At 37.9% G+C, this 24,013-nt stretch overlaps 1 protein-coding gene across 3 annotated transcripts in view; it reads left to right on the forward strand.

Moving 5' to 3' along the window:
* Positions 1-24,013, forward strand: part of si:dkey-246i14.3 (ephrin A4) — a 52,828-nt gene that overhangs the window by 25,031 nt on the left and 3,784 nt on the right. For all 3 annotated transcript variants that reach the window (XM_058748062.1, XM_058748060.1, XM_058748061.1), the window contains 2 exons: positions 11,844-12,139; positions 16,580-16,648. In XM_058748062.1, the coding sequence (XP_058604045.1) occupies positions 11,844-12,139; positions 16,580-16,648 (365 nt within the window). The remainder of the gene's footprint in view (positions 1-11,843; positions 12,140-16,579; positions 16,649-24,013) is intronic.

Below are 24,013 nucleotides of genomic sequence, written 5' to 3' on the forward strand. Positions count from 1 at the left end.
AAAGTGATCACCTCAATTAATTTTAGTACTGTGAAATTTAATTTGTTCATTAAAGAACATTTCCTAAAAGACAATTAAACCCCAGTCAATTATTTTACATTTCTGAAACATAACCATTTTGTTTAAAACCATTTATTTTAATAAAATTGACTCGCTCTTCTGACTTCTCTCTTATGGTTACCTGCTATCTAGCAAGCCAAAGCACAACGTGTGCTAATACAATGAGACACTATCACTACATCAACAAATGTCAATACTACTTTTAAACAAAGCAGTATAAAAATAGTCTTAATATGCTTGCGTCCATCCTCGACTCTACTTTTCATCATGAGGTAACCCCCCAAAACTCAAACATAACATAAACATCATAACAATAAACACTAATAGATTTCCCTTATATTAATCTTGTGCAAAATAGCATTTAATTTTAACATTTACTTTCCTTTCAGAGTCTTAAGCAAAGCATGATTCTGCATAATATAATAAGTTATTGAGCTCACACTTCGGCGAACTTTGCGACGTCGTCATTTTTATACTTTTCATTCAAGTATAAACCAGATTTTAAATGGTGGATGCGCCACTGACTACCTTAAACACCTCTGATTGGGCATTGGGTTCAGCACTCAATAGACACATCATCATAAGATGTGAGTGAAATCGCCTTGCTGTTTTTAAAGCTAAAGTTTTAAACACGATACACACCAAATTAGCTAATTTTGTATCGCCATGGCCTCTTTTTCTAAATAAAATATTTCTCTTTTTGATTTAAATCACCTCGTTTGCTCATCTTCCTGTTACTCTCTGTGATGGAGGGATGAACCATTGACTGAAAGTGCAGTGGAGCGTTGGATCCCCTTTGGGCAATGAGTACGCTCTCTTTTTCTTTTGTTCTCTCTTTCTCACCCCTCTAGCCCCCTCGACTCCCCTCAGATGCTTCGCCTGTTGCCAAGGTCTCTAACCGTTTTTTTTTTTTTATTTTACCCTTTCTGCTCCTCTCATCCTTTGCTCCGCATCCCTTGTTCCCATGCTGGTGTCCTCCTTGGAAGAGTTCGGCTTGGCCGAGCACACCAGCCCACCTTGAGTCTTAACCTCTGAACCAAATCCTCAATTTTTGCAGTAACACTACAACTTTTTCTTCTCCACTCGGTGCCTGTGTCTTCACAACATATTGTCTTCTCAAAACTTTCCAAGTCCTTGTCTTCATGTATTTTTTCCAATCTCTTATCAAAGCTCCTCAGATGACCCTACTGTTGGCCGCCTCAGGGCAGCTCCACATAAATATGCCCTTTCCTCAATGGTTGACTTGAGAGTTCTTACAAGGTTCCTTTGCTGCAGAGTCCATCAGGACCCCTGTCTTTCACCTTCACCAGTTCTGAAGCTCAAGGAGCCAATCGGCTCACCTGCTCCGACCCAACCCCTCGCACCCCCCTTTCCTTTCCCAGCATGTTTTTGTGTTTTTCTGTGGATAGTCTGGCATTGTTGATCAATTATTGGGTCCATTTAGCAATTATGTTGCGGCGTACAGTAAGACTGAAGCGGGATTGCGTAGCTCACTTGGTATGCACGCCTTGTCGAAGCTGCTCTGTATTCCTCCGCCGTGGTTGTGAAATTGTTCGTGTTTTAATTATTCTCTTTTATAAAGGGATCAAAGGTGCTGCTGGCAGGGTCGGCCCCTATTTTCATTCATGTTCGTGCTCAGGCGTATACTCCCACACAGGCGCTTTTTTTTAGTTTTACTATGAATATGTTCTATTATTAAAATCGTGAAGCGCCTGTTGTAATGGTATAATGACTCCAGTTTGGCTCTAGCGCTGCAGGATTTAATCAGACACAATATATGTTGTAGACATTATGTGGATCTTGTAGGATAATCTACTGTGTCTGTATTTAATCACTTAATGATTTAATCATTTTAGATCTCATGCCTTTTTAGTATTTGTTCATGCATAGCGGGTCCGTGGAAAAAAGGGTAAAAAATTATATGCTAATTAATTAAAGGGATAGTTCACCCAAAAAATTTCAATTCGGTCATCATTTACTTACCCTCGTGTAATTCCAAACCTGTATGCCTTTCTTTCTTTGTGGAACACAAAAGATGATGTTTTGAAGAATATTGGTATAGCCAAACACTTTTTGGTTACAATTGAATTCGATTGTATGGCCAAAAAAAACAAATAAAATAAAATGATAAAATAAATCTCAAATTATCTTATGTAGAAAGACAGTGATATAGAAATGAGGGTGAATATGATAACAGAATTTTCATTTTTGAGTGATATCTTTAATTGAATTAATCACAATTAACTGCATAGTAACTGCAAATATCAATATTTTCTGAGAGAAGTTTGCACGTGTTTTTAAGCATTGCATTTTAAAAACAAAGTGATTTTTGGCTATTGAAGTGCAATCAGCAGCAAAAGAGAACTCATTTCACTATATACGCGCGCTGTCTGAGAGACTTTTTCAGAGCACCGTCAGAGAGACAGGGCGCACACTTCAAGGCGGTGCTCATAGAGCGCGGGAGTATTAAGGGAGTTATTTTTGCCGCTTTTAGGCCTTGAATAGTTAAATACACACACTTGTATATGTCAAAATGCAAGTATCTTCATAAACACAGTAATTTAGGTCTGAAAGCAAACAGCTGAGAAAGAAAACGCATGCAACAGTATATTGGATCTGGGCAGCTCTTAAAGTGACAGCAGTCTAATATGACTGCTGTCTGTCATTCATGTTAATCAAACAGCAAAAGAGAAAATCTCTTACTGTTTTTGACCAATCACTTTTGTAACTTGCATAAGAACAAATATTTAAGTTAGTCAAGTCAAGACAAGTTGAGCTTTATTGTCATTCCGCTACATGTGGGGACATGCAGTGGAACGAAATGTCGTGCCTCACAGGACCACGGTGCTACATAAATACAGGCATACAGCAATGAAGTAAAACAATATAAACCTATACACATCTATCCTACTGATAGATTTGACTATAAATATACTATATATAAAAAAATGTTTTACCTATACATAACTAAAAAAACAAACAATACAAACTATACGAGTGCTTCAGATAAATACTGTACATGTGCGAAGAGAAACATTGTGAGTCAGCATCTGGCTGGGGAACAGTGCAGGATGATTTGTAGTGCATGAGCATGTAAACATACGTATATTACTGAGTCTTTTTGTGGGATATGTATACACACAGCAGTGTGTGTGAAAAGTGACTAAGTGAAGAACATAGTGAATTATGAAATTTCTATGGTATCAAAAATTTTTATAGCATAAAGACCTTATATATATATGATATATATCGTTACCGTGAAATAAAATTTCATGATATAATATTTTGGTTATATCGGTACATTATAGTTGCAGATGAAAACATGGAATGGATTACAAATTAGATTTTATTCATTTTAATGTATTTATTAAAATTAATTCAATTATTATTTCTGTATATTTTTATAATGGTTATTTATGCTTTTATTTGTATTTTATTTAGATTTGAATATTTCATTCATTCATTCATTCATTCATGCATTCATTCATGCATGCATTCATGCATGCATACATACATAAATAACCCCAACGTGGTCTGCAGTCCACAAGCAAACCATTTTCTTATCTTTATCAGTCTGTCTGAGGTAGACGTGGGCCTGTTTACACAGGATGCATTTCTATATTTCATCTTTCCCATATCTTTTTTTTTTTTTTTTTTTTTTGATTGTTGGGTTATTTTAAATTGTAATTAATCATACAAAATTACTACACTAAATTGACAGCCTCTAGTGCATGAATCTGTTAAATATCTATTATTCTTCTTCAGTAAACTGAGTGTTATTTTTCATTATTATTCATGCATCCATTGAAGTGTGTCAAGCCCAAGTCCACGCAGATCTCAGTTCGAGGGAAGCAGCCGTATTATCAGTGTGCTGAATATGACCGTGATTACCACATAGTTTACAGATCCTCCCCCCACTCTTTCTCTATTACTCAGGGCATTTTCATTTTTCAGACTACCTGACAGAGCCTGACACTTTAACCTCTATCTTCTGATTGCTTTATGTCTCCTGTCCCTTACAGCTCCTTTTTCCTTCTTGCTCCCTCACCTTTTTACTCTCAGTAACCTTCTGCAAAGAAATATGTAAATCTACGAGTCCATTTGCCGGCTTTTAGTAATGTGTGTAGGGAAGTCGTTCTACATGCTTAAATTTAGTTGGCAGTTCATTAAAGCTTTTATTTACTTGTGTACATGTATTTGCGAGTATGTAGGTGTGTTAATTGAGATGTGTTATGCAGCTCGAGGGTGTTGAACATAGCACAAAATTGATCATAAGGCCTTGTCTGAGTTACGTTTGACTGACTTCTGATCGATTTGGCCTGTCATGGAGATTGATCACCAATACTCAGTCACAGCTATTGATCAGCTTGCCGGCTGTGTCATCGCTTGAGTCACTGTGTGGAGGAGGAGAGGGAGCCATAAACACATTTCCCTTCGCTTGTTTATTGCGCTTTCATCTCTGCCGCACTGTAAAAGAGATGTGTGCTAAGATTGGAAGCTCAGCTACATGTAATTACTGGTGTCTGTGAATTATAGCAGTTTGAATATTATAACTAGAGTATAATGTTGTCTGACACTGTCAAAGTTCAGCTCCAGTACTCACATTTATACAATTCTGTAATTACACAATTTAGTCTTGCTAACCTTTTTTTCCGGAAGGTTTAACCTTCTAAGCATTCAATTCTGCAGGCAGGCTGTGGTTTTACAGCAGCTTCATCATAATAACTTATGTATATTAGTAATTGCAGTGCATTACCCCACGATTTGAAAACAGTCTTTCCCCTTCTGTCGTTCACTTCGACGTTGTCGAGTTTACGACACTAGGGGTCGCTCTTGGGAGCCCAAACACCTCTGACATCTTTTGAGAAAAGGCCAATGAAATTGGGTGTGCAGAATTTGCATAGCTGGCCACACCCGGATATCCGGGTATAAATAGGCTAGCGTAGCATCTGCTCATTCGTTCTGTTTTTTGGAGCCGATGCAGCGTCTCTTCGTGAGAAGCAGCTCTCATTCACTTCTTGATCTCCTCGTCGTTGGATCTACGTGCCGTAGATCCAACGACGATCTACGGCACCTCTCCCTCTCATACACAGATAAGTGTCCTGAGAGTACCCCTGGATGCTTCAGCGGTGATCTTCAAGAGCAAATTTCTTCTAAAAGAGCAATTTCTCTAAAAGAGCTTCACAGGCGGAACTGTGTGTGTCGACAAACATACCTTTCCGTCCGTGTTCTTCTGGTGCGGGTTCACATCTCTCCTAAACGACCGGCGTGAGTGCTATGTTCAGTGTTGGGTCATGCTCATGCTGAAACAGCGCTCGTAGATGGTTTATATCCCGCTTGCGATGACATGACCATAAGCGCGTTACGCTCGTGGCTTGTGTTCTTTTTTTTAAAAGAACGTAAGTCACCCCGACTGCTTCCCGCTCCGGTCCTTCTACTTCCAGGTATGAGGCCACAGCGATGTGTGTCGGGGGAGAGCAGATGGAAGCGAGAGTAGTTCCATCAGGGGATCCCTGTGGACCTCTCGTTTCTTGCACGCTTCATGTCTTCCAGTTGAGCTGCCGAATGATTTTGAGAGCTTGTCTCAGGGTGAGTTTAATCTCTCATTTGGCGCCCGCAAAGAGGATGAGCTGTCTCTCACAGCATCGGAGGGCGGGCTTGAGCCATCAGAAGCTGGTGTCTCAACTGAGCAAGCTTTTTCAGTTTGAGGCAGATGCTAAAATTGCGGCCGTGCTTGCCTGGGAGGCCAAAAGCATAGAGCTGGAGCTTGCGGCTGGATGATTGGTTGCTTGGGTGCTGAGCATGGAAACCCCTTTCTTCCCAGAATTGCACGAGGAATTGACGAAATCGTGGAAGGTTCTTTTTTTTTCAGCCAGGAAACGATATACCAACTCCTCACCATCCTCACCACCCTCGATGGGGGTCCAGCAAGGGAGTATATGGAGGTATAACGCCGCCACTTGGTGGGGCCACCCAGGACTCCCTTGCAGGGCCTGTAAGTTCTCTTCGGCACTCGTGGCGAAGACTTACATGGCTTCTGGACAAGCTATGTCCGCCCTGACCATCCCGCAGGTCTACACGAGGGTAGTCCTGACCCAGAGGTGTTGCAGGAACTGTGCTCGGCGACTGACTGTGCCCTCTGGGCTACGAAGTCACAGTGCAGGCTCTGGGTAGGGCGATGTCCATACTTGTGGTCCAGGAGTGCCACCTGTGGCTCAACCTGGCTGGGATGCGGGTTGCTGCGAAAGTTCGCTTTCTTGATTCCCCCATTTCACAGGTTCGTCTCTTGGCGACATCATGGAAGAATTCGCTTAGCAGTTCTCCACGATTAAGAAGCAGACTGCATCAAGACCAATTAATGGTCTAATTCTCCACAGGAAGGTGGCACCACCAGCTCGTTAACAGGACACAAAGTACCCTGTAAGGCTACAAGGCGCTCCTGAGACGGGCAGCCCAGGATAAGTTAGGTTAGGTTACTTTATTCCGACCCGTAGGTAAATTTGTCTTGCAGTAAAATGACAATGACAACCTTCCATAACACAAATCCAAAACACATTTAAGAATATAACACAAGAAGTAACAAAAATACGATACATGAGAAATTATATAAATGCTCCAAGACTTCCCCATCCTACAGCTTATTTAACACAGTTAAAACAGCGGGAACAAAGCTGTTTTTATGTCGCTTTGTTTTACACTTTGGGATTAAAAACCTCCGTCCAGAGGGAAGAAGCTGAAGCTCACTATGCAAAGGGTGGGGTGAGTCATTTAAAATAGAGGTAGCCATTCGTTGCAACTGTCTGGTATACAACGATGTTGGATCCAACTGTGACTCACCCACCAATCGACTAGACCATTTAACTATCTGGTTTAAAGAATATCTTGCTTTTAAAGATGTTTGACCAAACCATACGACCAAAGAAAAGACAAAACTGATTTTGCCTTTGGCAGATAGCCATCACCTGGTCTATTTCCTTCTTCTCTGGGTCACATACAGCAGTTATGACCCTCCAAGCTTGTGATGGTCAGATGCTAAAATCATACATCAGAGCCTGCTCGGACACAAACCTTCTGTCTCCGTGTTCTGATGCAACAGGTTTGTCACCAGCCAACACGACAAGGTGCTGTGCTCTATCACAGGACGTTTTTACCTCCTACCAAAGCACCTCGTGCTTCGAATGGGGTTCCCTTGGGACCGTTGGTGAGGTGATTGGATGCTTGATTTAAGCCTCTCCATTCCTTCCAGCTGGCTCTCAGAACCATTCTGCTCGGCTATGCGATTTGGTTCGCGAGGCGCCCCCCAAAGTTCAGTGACATTCTTTTGCCTCAATACGAGGCAGGAATGCTGCTGTTCTTCAGGCGGAGAATTGCAACACTTTGGCAACGGGTGCGATAGAGCCTGTCCCCCTGGTCGAGGTGAAGTGGGGGTGTTACAACCCTTACTTCATTGTACTCAAGAAGGGTAGGGGGGCTTTGTCCAATCCTGGGTCTGAGGGTGTTGAACTGGGACCTTCACAAGCTCCCATTCAAAATATTGACCCTCAAACACATGCTAACGTGTCAGAAACCTGAAGTACGCGTACTGTCATGTCTCGATCCTTCCAAGGCTCAGGCCGTTCTACGGGTTGCATTCGAAGGGCGGGCATATTAGTTTGAGGTTCCTCCCTTTCGGGCTGTCCCTGTCTCCTCGCGTCTTTACAAAGATCGCAGAGGCTGCCCTTGCCCCTCTCAGGGAAGTGGGTATTCGCATTCTCAATTACCTCGACAACTGGCTGATCCTAGCTCACTCATGAGAATTGGTTTGCGCACACATGGACATGGTCCTCGACCACCTAGCCCGATTGGGACTTCGGGTCAACTGGGAAAAGAGCAAAACTCTCCCTTGTGCAGAGTATCTCTTTTCTCAGAGTGGGCTCGGTTACGATGACTGCACGCCTCTCAGGATCGTGCTTAGTCGGTGCTGAAATGCTTGAGGGCTCTCAAGCAGAGAACAGCGGTCCCTCTCAAACACTTTAGAGGCTCCTGGGACATATAGCGTCATGAAGAACAGCTCCTGCTTGTGGCGCCTTATTGGCCCAACAAGACCTGGTTCTCGGAGCTCTTGCTAATGGCATCAGTTCCTCCCTGGCGAATTCCCCTGAGGAAGGACCTCCTTTCTCATGGGAAGGGCACAATTTGGCATCCGCGCCCGAATCTCTGGAACCTTCAAGTTGGTCCCTGGATGCGACCAGGAGGGAACTCGGAGACCTTCTCACCAACTCGACGAGGCGGCTGCACGACCTGAAGTGGCACGTTTTTGTGAATTTCGTGTTCTTCCCAGGGGAAGGACCCTCGGAGATGTGTCATCGGATCTTTACTCTCCTTCCTCCAAGGAGGCCTGGACAGGCACCTGTCTGCTTCTACACTTGTACATGGCCGCGACCGCAGCTAACCATGACACTGTGGGAGGCAGATCGGTGAGGAAGCACGATCTGGTTATTAGGTTCCTCAGAGGCGCCCAGAGGTTGAACCCTCCGAGGCCACATCTCATTCCCTCTTGGGATCTTTCTGTGGTCTTACAGGCCTTACAGAGAGATCCGTTGAGCCCCTTCAGTCCGTCGAGTTCAGTGCCCTCTGCAAATTCTGCACACCCAGAAGAGCGACCCCTAGTGTCGTACACTCGACACAACGTCTCCGTTCCCTCCATCAGGGAACGAGGGTTACCATACGTAACCAAGACGTTTTGAAGTTGGTTTGAATTGTTGTCATTTGTGTGGTTACACTTTGTGGTTCATTTTACATTCTTAATCAAATTTTATAATTTCTTATTTTACACTACTGTTTAAATGTTTAGGGTTGATTTAAGATTAATAATTTTGAAGTCAAAATGCCAAAAATATTTGATAAAATATACAGTAAAAACAGTAATATTGTGAAATAATATTAAAAATGAAAATATCTGTATTTTATCTTTATATATTTTAAAATGTAATTTATTCCTGTGATGTAGTGTTGAATTTTCAGCATCATTGATCCTTCAGAAATCATTATAATATGCTGATTTGGTGCGCAAGAAACATTTCTTGACAAATAAACCACTGCCTTCACATGCTATCTGAATTATCATAAATATGAGTTGCCTAGTTGGAAACTGAAGAGGCTGTTCATGTCATTTCGTATTTACATCTGGGAAACTTTGAGTCTCCGAGTTGGGTGGGTGCAACTTTATATCTTGCAGTTGTGACTTCAACTGTGACTTTATTTTAATCTTTATCTCACAATTACCATTTTATTTTATACTGTAAGGCGTTAGTCTACAATATAGGCCTATTCACACCAGGAAAGATAACAAAAACTATATTGGCATCCGCGTTAATAACACTTTATTTATTCAAAGTGCATGCTACAGTTAAATCACCTGTCACTTTAAATTCTCTTTAAAGAGATTTCACCAAAAAATTAAAAATCTGTCATTTACTCACCCTTAAGTTGTTCCAAACCTGTATGAATTTCTTTCTTCTGCCGAACACAAAAGATGATGTTGCTGGTCTCCATTGACTTCCACTTTATCGTTCATCTGCTGGAAAACATTCTGAAAGTGATTCCAACCAAACATCATTATCATTATAGATGTGGTATGGATTTCAGTATTCTAATAGAATTAGAATGATTATTAAAACTTCCATGGTTATAGTTACCATCCGTTGTATGAATGGCTCTTTATTCCTTAACCAATAAATAATATCCAGTACTGAACTCTAATGCAATTAAACATGAAATCTGATCCTTGGATTAATTTCTAAATGCATTATCCTGTGAAAAACAAGAGAAAAGGTCAAACAAACTCCATTTATTCTGGTCGGTGTTCATTCAGCTGTGACACCATAAACGCTCACGACATGAGATGATTGTCCCTTCAAATGGGCCTGATTGATGAAAATTACATTTGCTTGACAGCTAATTAGCAACTTATGGATGTCTCATCATTGGCCAAGCTTGCAATATTTGTAAATATGACATTTGCTGTCAGATCTTGGATGGACTATGACATGATAGTTTGATGAAGAGATGATCTTTATCTTCATCTCCAAACAGTGTCGATTGTTTAATATGGAAAGATGACCTCAGTCAGACCACATCTTGTATTTTCTGGCTTCTGTATCAAGTTTACACCACAGGTATTGAGGTAATTTCTTAACTAGGTCATAGACGGTGGGTCAGATACCTAGTTTACTCTCTAACTTAGTCTGTTTCTCCCTTTGCACTCCATCTGTTTGGCTCCCATGCTCTTTCTCTCTCTGGTCTGGAGTCTTTCATTAGCCTTTTTCCGTCGTCTCTCTGTCCACCCACTTAACTCTGGATAACCCCCTCCTCATTCTTCTGCCCGTGTGTGCTCCCTTCCTCCCTTCTTTCCTTCTCAGACTTCCTCTGCCTCCTTCGCTCTGTCGCTTCTTCACAAAAGACTCCCGGTGACAGACCTGGACCGGCCGCCTCGCGCTCACATCCTGTCTTTTCTTCTCCTCCGTGGCCTCCTCTCATCCCTCGCTCGCGTTCCTTCTCTAGCACACACGCACGTTCACAGTGAAGAAAGACCAATTAAAATCCATCTTGTCTTCTTGCTGTCTCCCACCAAACTCTCTCTAGGGCCACTAATTAAAATAGAACCCTTTCTTTACCTCCCTCCATGTGTCTGTCTCTCCACTCTAACCCTTCTCTCTCTCAGTCCTCACCTCTCTTCCTGTCTCGCTTCGTCTCTGCTGCTCCTTTGCTCTGGTTCTCACCTGTTTTTCCACAGTCTGCAGTTGATCTGTACTTCTTAACTACCTATGAACTTGAGCTGCAAACTTTATTTTTTCCATTCTTTTTTTCTTTCTGTCTGTGTTTGTCTAGTTCTTTCCCTTCCTTCCTTCCTTTTACCTCTGTCTTTCTGTCCATCTTTCTTTCTCGCTTGCTTGCTTTCTTGCTATCTTTCTCCATATTTTTCTCTCATTATTTGTTCATCCTTTCATATTTTCTTTTGTTCATTCGTTCTTTGTTTCATTGTCTTTCTTTCCTTTTTGTTAACCCTTTAATGTTTTCTTTTATTAATTTGTATTATTTTGCTCTTTGTTGTTCTTTCTGTCTCTTTCTTCTCCCTTTCTTTTTATTGATGGTGTCTTGTACACACTTCCTTTTTAAAGTCAACTGTGTGTAAACAAATGGGAACGTGAATGTATTTACCAAGCCACTAAGGGCCATTCTATGCTAATTCTTCCCCTATTAGTGCAACTTGACTTTTGACTTTGTGTGTGCGGCAAGTGAAGAATGAAAGTCTCACTAATTAGCATGAAGCTGTTATTGAGAGCCATGGTCCGTATCTGCTGCTGTGTGAATCTTTTGACCTTACTGAAATCCTCATGGGTTTCTCTTTCCTTTCAGCATTACTGTGCACTTGAGTAGCCTAACCTAAAACTTACTTAATTTACGTAGCTTGCCTAACTTTAATCTTTATTTTACAGTTACACATTGTCGCTGCATCCTTCTGTCCGTATCATTAGGTATAATTAATTTTCTGATGCGTTGAAGCATTTGTTTCCCAGCAGTGACTGTGTGACTGATCGCTAACTCCTAATAATATTCCACAGAGCAGCCAAGTGAGTGCCGACGCGAGTGTGATTCAGTGCAGATCTTGCTGACGCATCTGAAGTCTGTTCTGTGGACTTGGAAAAATGCCAATTTTAATGATTGTGGCCATGAATTTCTCTGATGATAGAAATACACCCTCTAATATACCACTCTTTCTCTCTCTCCTCTCTTGCTCTCAGGTTAACAGGAGATGATTACTCTGTCCAGGTCAATCTGAGTGATTATCTGGATATACTGTGTCCACACTATCCTGCCGACCCCCCGTCTAGCGGCCCTGTGGAGACTCTGGCTCTCTACCTGGTGGCTGAGGGCCAGTTCAGGGGCTGTGTGGAGACTAAAGAGGCCATTAAGAGATGGGAGTGCAACCAGCCGTTCGCTCCCTATGGCCCTGTCAGATTCTCTGAAAAGATCCAGCGCTTCACACCCTTCTCCCTGGGCTTTGAATTCCTGCCCGGACGCCATTACTACTATAGCTGTAAGTGAGCTGCGGTGTTGGAGAACATACACAAAAACGTCAATCAGGGTGACAGCTTAACCTTAAACAGATACATTTGTACTAATTATGATACAGCCTATGTCATGTAGTATGGTATGTAATGTTATGAAAACATATTCAGGTACAGCAACTTTGATTTAGTTATTGCACTGGTGAGCAGGAGCTGGACTGTGCTTTTGTGTTTATCTGCTTGTGTTATTGTCTTATTTTAATTTTTTTTTTTTCTTTTTAATTTATATGAATATTCATGAGTATAAGTGAAAATGCTCCTTTTCTTGCTTTTGGCTCCGCCCTCACCCTCTCAGCTCCAGAAAGGAAAGATGGTCTGTGGCCATAAAATTACATGACAGTTTTCCTGTTTTTACAGCTTTGGTTTCAGGCCAAAGCTTTTCAATTCCCTCCTCTCATTTCTTCTATCTCTCTCTGGGTTAGAAAAGCGCACAAGGCATTTTTCATTAATATTTATTTGGGAAAAAATTATAAAAATAATTTTTTTTTTGTTTTTGTTTTTTTTTAACCTGTGGTCAGTGAAAGAAGGTGCTTAACCTTTAGAAAATGTTGGCATTAACCTCAGGAGGTCAAACTAAATTTATGGACTGTTGAGATGAGAATCGCAAGTGTTGCTACACTGTTGCAATTGTTAGCAGTGTTATGCCCTTTGTAATGCACATGGTTGTGCGCAAAATATGAAATATTAGGGCTAAATATTAGGGTTTTGGTCATTAAAAATAGTTATTTAAACAGTTTGCAGTTAATTAAAAAAATTGTAATAAAAAATAGTTTTTCTTATAGGTAATTGAATATAAATTAAATATTAAGTCAAAATTATGGTTATAATTTTTGTATACAGTTCACAAGGTCACTCTGTAGACCAAAATCACTCTGTAGAGATACAGATATTTTATTTTTAAAACTAGGTGTTTTTAATATTTTGATGCTGAATTAATTTTTATGTTAGATTATAGTTTATCTAATGAAAAACGAATGAAAGCGTGGAGTGGCGGACAGAGGGTCTGCAGGGTCTTCGAGGGTGAAGGATGATGGTCGAAAGGGAGAGAGTAGAAGAGAAGGAAAGAGTCTCCTTGAAAGAAAGAGTGGGACAACAAAGGCCAGAGAGAGGGTGGGAAAAAGAGGAAGAGACAGAAAGGGGGGAAAGTATCTTTACATAAATTACAGCAGTGTTGACCTGGACAATAGAGCATTGTTCAAGCATGAGTGTATACACAGCACAGAGCCATTGTGTCAAACTTCACGATCCCACCCCTGCCCTAATATTCTGTGTGTGTGTGTGTGTGTGTGTGTTTGTCTATTGTTCACTTCAAAGAAAGCGTAACAATGTGTCTGTCTTTTTAATTGTTTAAGCTCAATCCTGTAGCTGAAAACAAGGGATCAGTGTGTCCGATCTAAATTCAACTTGTAGTTTAAGTCTGTGTGTCGAGAGTCGAATGCTCTTGCACGCAAGGATGAAATGGAAGAGATAACTACTAAAGAGTTATGCTTTCAAGACAAACTGCACTTTTATACAGGAAGTACCTGTAAGTGTTTCTACCATTGGCTTGTTTCAATTTAGATTAACAACATGGATCAAGTTTTGCACAAACGTGTGTAGTTCATGCAGCTTCAGTGTAACTGTAATTAATTCAACAGAGAGGCATGGGTCAATGACACAATATTAAAAGATGCACTAAAAATGTACATACAGTTTATACATTGACTGAATACACTTCTATGTGTTTTAGTTTGTATTAAAATTAATGTTTTTTTTAATAAAAATATTTCTTAGAAATAATAAATATATTTTTATATTAAATGTGAAAAAGTGCAAAACTGCTTGTTAATATTTAAAAAAACATTGCCTGCCAAATTAAAGTCATGGTGCAACCAACATGCAGAAGAAATCAGGAATGCTTATGACTTTTTATGACATGCTGGTTTAGTACAAGTTGTGAAATGTCATGTGGCGCATCCCCAGAAATGTTATGATATTTATGAATTATTAATGCATGATACTACTTTTAAAAATATTTAGAGAGATTATTGTGCAAGTAAAATATATTTTTACTTTTTCCTTGATGGTTAAACCACACAACATGTTTGAAAGCAATTCAATTTTAAAGTTTTCTGAAATGGTATTTAAAAGAATTTCAAAACCACATGAAACAAACATGAACACAAAGAGTACACTTTCTAGAAACGCATTTTAAACTAGATTTCTAAAAATTATTTTTTCTTGTGTTTATCATGTAAATCATGTAGTTGACCCTCCATACCAAATACCAAGACAAATTTATGTCCATTTTTCAATTAAACTTCCCACTTAAATTTCTATGCTGGCTATATAGTTTTTAAAGAAAAAATGCATTCAATAAGAAAAAAAATAGGCAGTTTTACTAGTGGTCTCAGACTTTTGCTTTAAAATCCAGTTGCTCAAATGCAATGAACACAAACCCAAAAGGTACGGCCGAATGCCTATGGGGTTCAGAAAACCAAAACGCACACCACCCACACATAACCCCACACACACACACAGAGAGAGAGAGAGCCCCACTGGAGTCAGCCGTTCTCATTATCGTCAATGTGAAATTACTGCGCATACTAAATGGATGTATCTGCGGTTGTTAGACGTTCGGTTAAAAGCTTCTCTACTAGATGAAAATGGCCGCTGCTGTGGTGTGTGTTACTGAAATGGCTGTTATAGATTTATGGTTATGATTAAACGTGGAGCCAGAGACGCTCTTTAAAACAGCAGACCCACTCAAGCCTGAATTTAAGCATGTCTACCTCAGACTTGCTGCTCAGATTCTGGGAAGAGATTCATTATAGTTTTACAACGCTCATAACATGGCCTGATGCTAATGAGGTATGAATATGTGTAAACACACAGCATTATAGAGCATGTGCTATGTTGCAGGGTGTGTGTGTGTGTGTGTGTGTGTACACGTATTCATATACATGAATTCTGTCTGTATCTACATTTGTAATGTCAGACTTACCCTTGATGTTAACGTAGCATGCTAAAAACTCCAGCAGCAGGCTCTAGCAGAACGAGACCTCAATTTAAAGGTGCACTGAGGATTTTTTTCTTCCTTAATGTAAAAATTAATGACATTTTTTTTGCAAAATACATTAAAATGGTGTGCACTCATGAGAAAAAAACTCATCAGTAGCCTATTAAAAGCTGTTTTATTTGACATGGAGATGGTCGTCTCATGGGGTCTGATATGCAACCATTTTGGTTTGTGCCTTTTATATATTTCATGCATTAAATGTATCTACAAATCATTTCCATATGACTTTTCTGCTATTATTATTATTATTTTTTTATTATTATTATATTTTTTTACCAGTGGGAAGTTATTTTCTTTTTCTTTTTTATTGTGTAACACAATGTTATTCTATTATGAATTTTACAAAATAATATACAGTAGTATTTAATTAAATAGAGCTGTTCATTATTGTGTTTTAGAGTTATTGATGCTATTTAGTGTAAAATGCAGTGTAATGTTTTCACCCTAATATTTGAATATTTTCCTGAATATTTGTGCCTGATGAATATAGTTTTAAAAAATTTGAAATTGGGTCTCTTATAATCTGTCAGACAGATTGAACTCAACTTTCAATAAAAACATAGTGTGAAAATTTACATTAAATGACTCAAAATTCAATCATACAACTTCGAGGCCTTTTTTTCAGTTTCAGTGTTTCATTTTTTCAAAAAGCTTCTTTTGACTGCAGTTGAACAAGCTGCAGTTTCAGTATAGCCTTAAATGAATATCATTATATGCTATCAACTGGCTTCCTAAAGGGCTTAAACGTTCACACAACCTTTAATTTGCTGTAAAGAACAAAGCAGAAGTGTAGTGTAATGTAAAATACATACACATTATCGTCAGGGTCCTGAATGTCTCATAATCAGAGCACGTTTAATTAAAAAAATTTCCCCACTGAGGAAACTCTGTTTTGAGCATTTTAATGCAACTGTGTTGTGGAATTTTGTTCAGAACGAATATATGCAGTCATGCTTGGATCACACTTGGAGATGAGCTGAAAGCAAATATGACCTCCAAGTGTGTAAATAATGTTGTAACGGTGTAATCATGTAAGTTTATGAAGTGTGAATGTCTGCACAGAGCCCATCTGACTGCATCAGAGTGTCCATCATTTGTGGAACGGCTCACAGTCGGTCGTGCCGAGCTCAGCATTAACGAGCCCGTTACAGCTGCTGCTAGCGCTAATGGATTAGCCATTCCATCGGAGTCAAGCAGTCTTTTTATGGCCCTGGGTTATGTGTGTATTTGTGTTTTCTGTGAGCAGTCTAAAGCATCGATTTGGTGGCAACAAATTTAGATTCCTCTTTCCCAGTGTCAAAGACATCAGTCTCATGTTTTACTCTCTCTCTTTCTCTGTCTTTCCTTCCAGCACTATCCACAGACGACGGACCCCCCCTCCCATGTATGAAACTACGAGTCAATGTGTGTTGTCCACCGAGTAAGTACAGTCCTCTCTTCATCCTCTAGGTTTTTTTTGTCCACACTATTTCCTTGGGAAATAAAGCATGTCACCCCCCCACACACACCCTCTCACGCAATCAGACATGCCCCTCTCTCTGCACGCAACCGCTCGCTCGTTCGCACTTTCCCTCCTCTCTGCCTACCTTCTGCAGATTTGTCCTCATCTTCCCATTTCCCCTCTTCTGCTAATGCATTCACCCTTTCTCTGGATTTTTCATCCTTTTCTTCTTTTCTTCTTTTTTTTTTTTGTTTTTTTTTTTTGTTTGTTTTTGTTTTTTGTTTTTTTTCTGATGCAATGGTTAAAATGCAGATAAAAATAGCAAAATAAATGGTAAAGAAAGTCGCATACTTGTTTTGGGCTAAAAATTCGCCTTACGTTGCTGTACATGGAAAACTACACATTTATTTTCAAATGAGAATGTTTCCGTTTTATAGGTATACAATACACACACACAAAATAAACAACAATAACAAATACAAAACTAATGCATTTTTATTGTATTTTGTAAGTATATATATATGTATATATATATATATATATATATAGCGACAAAATCCAAACTTTCTGTTGACTACTAATATAATTATATATCAGAATATATGTATATTATATAATGATGTAATATTAATATATGCGATAACACATTTATATTTTTATATTTATTTAATTATTAATAATAAACATTAATAAAAATTATACATTTTATGAAATTGGAATTTGCATTTTATGCATTTTGTGTAGATAAATAATATAGCTTCAAAATCAAATGTATATACAATGTATGTATATACAATGTGTATATACAAAACAACAATAATACAACAATATAATAATATATAAAACAAATACATTATTATTGTTATTCATTTAAATCACAATAATTTTTTTTTTAATTCTAATTTGTATTGTATGTATTTTGGTAGATAAATAATATAGAAACAAAATCATGTTTATACAATGCATGTACAAAAACAAACTTATTATTATTATGACTTACAGTAAATATAATGAAAAATATATTTGTTTTGAAATTGGAATTTGTATGTATATTTTAGTAGAAAAAAATACAATATGTATAGTCAAGTGAATTTAAATGTAATTACATTTTATATTTATAAATTCAAAAATAAATTTAAATGATGACAAATACATTTGTTCTGAAACAGGAATTTGTATGTATATTTTTGTAGATTGTAAGTAGCAACGAAATCAGATTTATTATAATCTGTTGTCAGTTGATATTTTATTACATTTTAAAGTATTTGCCATTCTTTTTCCTTTTGCTATAACATGGTGTGTGTGTGTATGTGTGCGTGTGCGTGTCCTGTGCGTGGAGCGAGGCTGGCTCTCAGACCCCTGCAGTTATGTTGACCTTCCGCTCGGCTTGGCTGATGCGGGATCAGCAGGGAATGCCGCCCAGTAAGAGTGGGAATGGCAGTCCAGTCCGTAAGCCGTCCGACCCAATTCCACCTCCTGCTTCACACACATGCACAGACACGCACACCAACTCAGAAGCTGTCGAACCCAATATCCAAGTCCTGTCCCGGCCCCAAACCTGCCTTCTGGCCTCTCGCACTCTCTCTAACTTTTCATGACACCATTTGTACTTGAGCTATGAAAATGTTTTATGTTTGTTACAGGCTAGTTTGATTGGAGATCAGTAGCACTGTATTTAAATATCTAAGTTACTCTTTCATAGTTGGAAAAGTGGGTTATCATTGCGTTTGTTCCACATAAAGTAAATCAAACAAACTTTCTGTTGTGAAATCAAATTCTTAAAGCCTTTTAAGGAGATGTGTTGTGCAACCTTCAGGGAGAAATCTCTAGTTTCTAGTTTGTGGTTGGAGCAGAAAATGCTTGTGCAATTGATTTGAAATGTTTGTATGTGAGACATCATGATCTGAGGTGGATGTTGTTTAGTTTAGGAGCAAAATTTGATAAGGGAAGATGGAGTTTTTTGTTGTTTTGAGGAGGAAAAGGTTCTTCATTCAATCGGACTAACATTTACTTTATCCGTGCTAGATGCTTTAATGAATGCGTGGAATGACAACTTTTCTTCCTCGTCTTTGTGCATTTTCCTCTTCTCATGCTCTCGCTTCAGATGGTCCATCTCTTTTATCCTCTCTTTCCCTTTCTCTCTATCTTTTTCCTTCTTTTTCTGTTCTCTGACCGAAACTAATCCAGACTAAACTGTAGCATCCCTGCTTCTCCCTCCCTCCTTTTTTTTTTCTTTCTCCTCCTAGTGTTTAGTCGTTCCTGGAGTGGCACTAATCTCCCCCACTCTGTTTCTTTTAGTCTTTTCCTTCCCTCCCTCATTTTTATGATCTGTCGTTACCAGAGCAAAACTAATCAGAGTCTTATCCACTGCACTTTCTCTGAGTCTCCACTCTCTTCAAACTCTGTCCATTTCTGGATTTCTCCTCATATTCCATTCCATCTGTCCATTGCATCATGTTCCTGAATAGTTATAGACCTGTCTATTTATATTCATACATATATATTTGACCATTTTTAAGCATTTTAGTTGACAGCTGTGCTTGGTTGGCCAATTAACATAAGTATTCATTCATTCTTTCATCTTTGTCAAGGTATAACGCACATTTTTAGCATTTTTTGTGTGTGTGCAGTAAGAATGTGTTATATAATACAATAAAATTAAATATAATTTAATCTAATATTATATATCATATAATACAAAATACTATTTATTTTTTTAAATGACTGATATTTATTTTGGAGAGGTTTTGTATCTCTTATTTCTTTTTCAAACAGTATATCTTTTTCTTTCTTTCTTTTTCAATGTATAATGCACATTTTAGCATATTTTTGTGCAGTAAGAAGAATGTGTTATATAATATATTATTGTATTATTATATTATAATAATGTAATCGAATATTATATAATATCATATAATTTTAGCAGTACTTTAACAGTTTTTTTTCAAGAATGTGTTATATAATACAATAAAATATAATATAATTTAATGTAATATTATATAATATCATACAAAAATGTTGTTGTTATTATTTAGATTTTATTCATAATCTTTTGGAGGTTCTGTATCTCTTATTATTTCTTTTTCGAACAGTATATATATATTTTTTTCTTTAGCAGAATAATTGATTTACTTTTTTATTTATGCACAATATTTTTATTTTTGATTAGTCCAATTAACATTTCAACGTCCATGACAAGCTAATTATTTTACACATCAGAGATACCATTGTATCTGTTGTGTAAAATAAATGTTTATTTAAATTCAGCAATTTTGTGTGTATATTACATTTTGCATTAAATTGTAATATTTATTGCCATTGACCATGGTTCAACCCTTCCTGACATCAACTAAAATGTATTTTATTCAAGCACATTTAAAATGAATACCTGCTCTTATTATCCTCATTTGCTTTCACATATCTCCGCATTCTCCACCACCCTCCATCTTTTCCTCATACCTTGCACACCTTGACAGCATTTTTCCTGTGCTCTTTTCCTCTGATCATTTGTATGTAAAGACGAACGAAAGGAGAGGTGTGTGACAGGACTTTGCGCCAGGGCATGTTTTGCACAGCTGGTGTTTGTCCCTCCTGGTAGTGCCACAAACCGACTTCGGTTCCTTCCTGTGGCAGGTCTTTTATCTGACAGTCCGTGTTGGACTGAGGGTCCTGTCAACGTTCGCCTCAGAACCAGAGCCGCGGAAACAACATTACAGCCGGAGCTAAATCTCAGTCACGCGGCACCAGCAGCAAGCTGTATTTAAAGTTTAATTAAGTCGAGCTCATTTCGCTAGGTCATTTGAGCCTTAATGACCAGGCTCATGGGAAACAGAACAAGCTAAGGACTGCAAATAGATCAGTAATACCAGAGGGAATCCAGTCACAAGTTGGTTGCAAGGTTGGTTAATGCTGTGAAATAAGCTTTTCTATTCATTTGAAATGTATTGAGCTGCATGCGAATTATTAGGAGTCTGGTAAATAGGAAATGACTGAATGTAGCGCTCATTAAAGAGCGTGACGGATTCATGGAGTGTAACAGTCAAATGGTTCCCCCTGAACAGCAACAGTCTCACGCTTGAAGGATCCCCAAAAGCTGGCAATGTGTCGCAGTTAAATCCATCCCCTCAATCTTATGTATCGCAGAATGAGAAGAAAGAAAATGAAAGCTTTGTGATGTTTATACCTGGAGTTCGGTAGCAAGACACCTCGCTCAAACTATAAAAGCACGACAAAAACAAAAAGTCGCCAATATTCGGTCTTGATTGAGCGGCGTCTCATGGAAAACAGCTCCCGGGTGCCCTCGTCTTTCATCCTATTCACTTTGCTCCGCTCCCTGCACTTACTCGGGGCAACTTGTCAAAACATTAATTCTGCTGTTGTTTTTTTCCCTCCTCTCCCTCATTCAGCGTCTTACTTGGTCCTTCTCTCCCCCGCTGTGAAAAACCATTTCAGTCAGTTCTACTTTCTCTCTAATTGATCCCTGTCTTTTTCTACTCTTTTTAACTCGCTCGGTCCTGCTGTGAGCACACCATTTCCTTTTCCAGTTTCTGTCCGTTTCTCAATCTTTTTAATTGTTTTAAAAACCCGAAACTCTGTCCGTTTTGCGCTGCCCACCTCAGTGGATACCTCGTCCTCCCCCTTTTATTCACCTCTCTCGCCTTGTTAGTTTTGTCATTCGCCAGAGCATTTTTCCAAAGCGAAAAAAAAACGAATTCAGTGCCTTTACACAAGTGTAGTTTTTTCTTGAAGTGAGCGATTTTTTTCGGAAAATATAAACAGGAAAAATACGGTTACGTTTTTGGCATGTCAGTCGAATGTTTTCGTTTTGCAATAACAAGTAAAGGGTAAAATTGCAGGGATGAATGAAGCAGGGAAGCCCTCTTTTCTTCTTTTCTCCCTCTCGTCTGTTCTCCATCTCTCGCATCCTCTTCCCAGTCGTTCTCTGCATCATACCTTGGCAGCCATGTTTTATGCAAGGAAAGTGCATCTGCAGCCATTTTGTGCTTGAAAACAAAAAAAACTGCCATTTTGTTGAAGCAAACATTTCATTAACTTCAGTAAGAGAGAAAAATAGGTTTAAAGTTTTGTCCAAATAATACATTTTTCTTCAAGACCGTAATTATCTTCTCTCTTTTTTCCCTTTTTCCAGTGAAGTGCTGACTTTTCTATTTAAAACAACATGTAAAAAAAAAAAAAAAATTATGCATATAATGTACTTTGGTATATTTTAATTGTAATTATAGAAGATAAGAACATTTCAATAATAATCATATCAAGTTTTATTTATCATAATTTTATTTAATGCCTGATTAAGGTTTTGTCATTAGTTTACATGCCTAAATTTACCATTTCTTTGTAAATTAATACATATTTAATAAAATAAAAAAATATACAAATATAAAATAAGTTTTTTAACTTTTTTTGTATGTTATGTAAACAACTGTTTAATTGAGACTCGTCTCAGCATATCAAAATCAAACATTGCACGCTGTTTTTTTTAATTTTTTTGTGTGTATTGTAAAAAGTATTTTTATATCAATTACTTTAATCATATTAATAATTTGTTTATTTATTAATTTTATTTTTGTTTAAAACAATTATAGATTAATCCTTTAATCTATAACAATTATCAATGAATCATTTCATGCCCTTGTCGTGTAAACTAGTTTAGTATTCAAATGAATTTAAAATTGGAAAATTCTTTTTCATACTTTTCTGTTTGCCAAGATTTGATTTGTGGAAAGATAAATGTGGAAAAAAATGGTACAAACATATATCTCTTCCATCTTTATTTGACCCTCTAACTCTAGCACTCTTTATTCTAATTCTATTTTATCAATTTGTTTCGTTTTCTTTTTTTATTTAAAAAGCCTCTAACACTAGCTTTCTCTATTCTTTATCTTTGTTTTCTTTTTATTTATTATAGAATTTAAAAAAAGCTATTTGTTTTCTAACTGCTTGTTTTCCTTTTTTTTAAAAAACTAACTTTCTCTTCTTTTTCTATTCTATTTCTTTGTTTTCTTTTTATTTATTTTAAAAATCCTTGCTATATGTACTGAGTTAGGCTAACTGAGGCTTGTCATAGCACTTGCATATTATTGCTCTTTTTTTTATTTTGATTAATTCTATTGTCCTCATTTGTAAGTCGCTTTGAATAAAAGTATGTAAATGTACATGATCTATATATGATGAAGTTGAACAATGTTTGAATAGTGGTTCATTATAAATGCATTACGTTTATAAATTATGTTTTAGCACTTTTAATTTACTATGATTTAATTTGATACATTTCTATTGTTTTAATGCTCATTTGTAGTTCTTTTCAGTCGAGGCAGTTTCATTTTAGCACACATTTTCTCTCATTTCTTGACTGTAAATATTGACAAAAGTCATTGTCCTCATCAAAAGAAGGCATATCTGAATGAAACCTTTAATGAAGGATTTTATCTCTCCGTTTGGTCAAGTGTTAATAATGGGTTAAACTAACTTGAATTAATATGTGTTAACTTGGCTGCTCGTTAAGCAAAATCAATTAGTTGACGTGAAATGCTTTTGGAAAACTGACATGTCCTGCGGTGTGACGTGCTATAGTCTAAAACGAATCATTTTTCCAAATATTTTATAATTATTATACATGCCGTTTGTATGAGCAGATTAATTGATAAAGTACATGAAATGAATTGTAACTTTAAAACCTTTTTTATTATTGTTATTTGTCCATTTTAAACAAACATACCTAATGAAGGCAAGAAGCTGATTTAAAAAGAAAATCTTAAAGTGCACAGTCATAGAATACCACTCAAATTCATTTAAAACATTTTTTTTTTTTCATGTTGATTCTTTTCAAAGTTTATCTTAAGTGTGAACTACCTATTTGTTTGTACACTTGTCTTCTAATTTCAGCTCGCTCTATAGTTAGTCTACTACGCTCTACTTTCCTCCACTTCTGCGATATGTCTCTCTCTCTCTCTCTCCATTCATCTTTTCTCCATTATGTTTCTCAGTCTGACCCCCTGTTGAGAGAGTGACACTCAGACACAAACTCCCTCCCTCCTTCCCACTTTCGTCTCTTTCCTTTTGGCGTCTGACCTTCTTTCAGGTTCTCGGCTTCCCTGTTCGTTCTCCCTCTGCTTTTCTCACACTTCCTCCTCTCGTCTTTTCTCTTCTCTGTCTTCTCCAGTGTTTCGCTCCATCACTCTATCTTTGTTGCTTTTGTGGCCCTTCTCTGTTCAGTCTTGTATCTCTTGCTCCTTTTCCCTCTCTAAATCTTTCCTTTTCCACGCTCCTTTCTCTTGTTCATCCTCCCAGTCCACTTTTTTGTTTCTTGCAGAATCTTTCATCTCC

This window comes from Onychostoma macrolepis, chromosome 16, assembly GCF_012432095.1.
Source record: "Onychostoma macrolepis isolate SWU-2019 chromosome 16, ASM1243209v1, whole genome shotgun sequence".
Lineage (NCBI taxonomy): Eukaryota > Metazoa > Chordata > Actinopteri > Cypriniformes > Cyprinidae > Onychostoma > Onychostoma macrolepis.